The following is a 1155-nucleotide window of genomic DNA, read 5'->3' as shown; positions in this document are numbered from 1 at the left end:
TTATAAGTTTATAATTGGTATTTTCTACTAATTGGATTTACGGCTAAATACTCTCTTGCATTTTGCCGGTTTGAGATTTGGTAACTTACTGGTACAAATCTACCTAAAATATGATGCACAGGTATTATACAATCACGACTTATTGGATAAAATTCGGTATTCTACAACTCTAACATTACAAATTTCATCACTGCTGAAATAGTATCGAATATTGGTTGAATTTGCGTGTTTATACCAACGAACGTTGTAGCCATAGATACTGAAGTAATCGCATAATATGGAGGAATAATATGGAATAAAAGATCAAACGATAGAAAGTCACATGATTGGATAAAATTAACCGGAAAGGATAAACTTTTAGGAGAAGGAATGATCTACATGATGTAATGTTTATTAAATGATTAACGGAGAACCAATAGATCAAGTGGGGAGTTGATCGATGTGGCTTAGCAACCAGTTTATCAAGTTCAACAATAGGAACAATTAGGAGGAGTAATCATAAGCCACAAATGATAAATCATATAAAAAGGAAGGATAGCGAATTAAAGGAACAAAAAAAATAGGAACATGTAAAATATTGATGAACTGCAGCCGCAGTAGAAGAATAGCTGACGAGACGCAGTAGAAAAGATAGCACAGCCACAAAAGATGGATCTTTATGATATAATATTTGAAAGATTATTTTATTTTAAAGAAAAGATAGCACAGCCACAAAAGATGGATCTTTACGATATAATATTTGAAAGATTATTTTATTTTAAAGAAAAGATAGCACAGCCACAAAAGATGGATCTTTACGATATAATATTTGAAAGATTATTTTATTTTAAAGAAAAGATAGCACAGCCACAAAAGATGGATCTTTACGATATAATATTTGAAAGATTATTTTATTTTAAAGAAAAGATAGCACAGCCACAAAAGATGGATTATATCTTTACGACATAATATGCGAAAGATTATTTTAAAGAAAAGATAGCATATTAAAATAGTATAACATATTAGAAAAGATAACATATAAAATAGCATATAAGATAGCGCATAAAAGATAACATATAAAATATTAGAAAGAAATAAGAAGTAGGAAAAGAAAGAATAAGAAAGTTGGTTTAAATAGGAGCGGAATGGGAAGTGAATTCCACAGTCGTCAGATAC

The 1155-nt window shown here is 29.7% G+C and overlaps 1 protein-coding gene across 1 annotated transcript; it reads left to right on the top strand.

Annotated features, from left to right (window-relative positions):
- Positions 1–648: 648 nt before the first annotated feature.
- OCT59_028811 (uncharacterized protein) lies at positions 649–948 on the top strand (the record flags this gene model as incomplete). The annotated part of the gene is made up of 1 exon (XM_066147575.1): positions 649–948. One exon carries the CDS (start codon positions 649–651, stop codon positions 946–948), a length of 300 nt encoding a protein of 99 aa, XP_065994272.1.
- Positions 949–1155: the final 207 nt, after the last annotated feature.

The sequence above is a fragment of the Rhizophagus irregularis genome, chromosome 8 (genome assembly GCF_026210795.1).
Source record: "Rhizophagus irregularis chromosome 8, complete sequence".
Taxonomy (NCBI): domain Eukaryota; kingdom Fungi; phylum Glomeromycota; class Glomeromycetes; order Glomerales; family Glomeraceae; genus Rhizophagus; species Rhizophagus irregularis.
The sequence above is the reverse complement of the archived record's forward strand: the minus strand, read 5'-3'. Positions and strand labels throughout refer to the sequence as shown.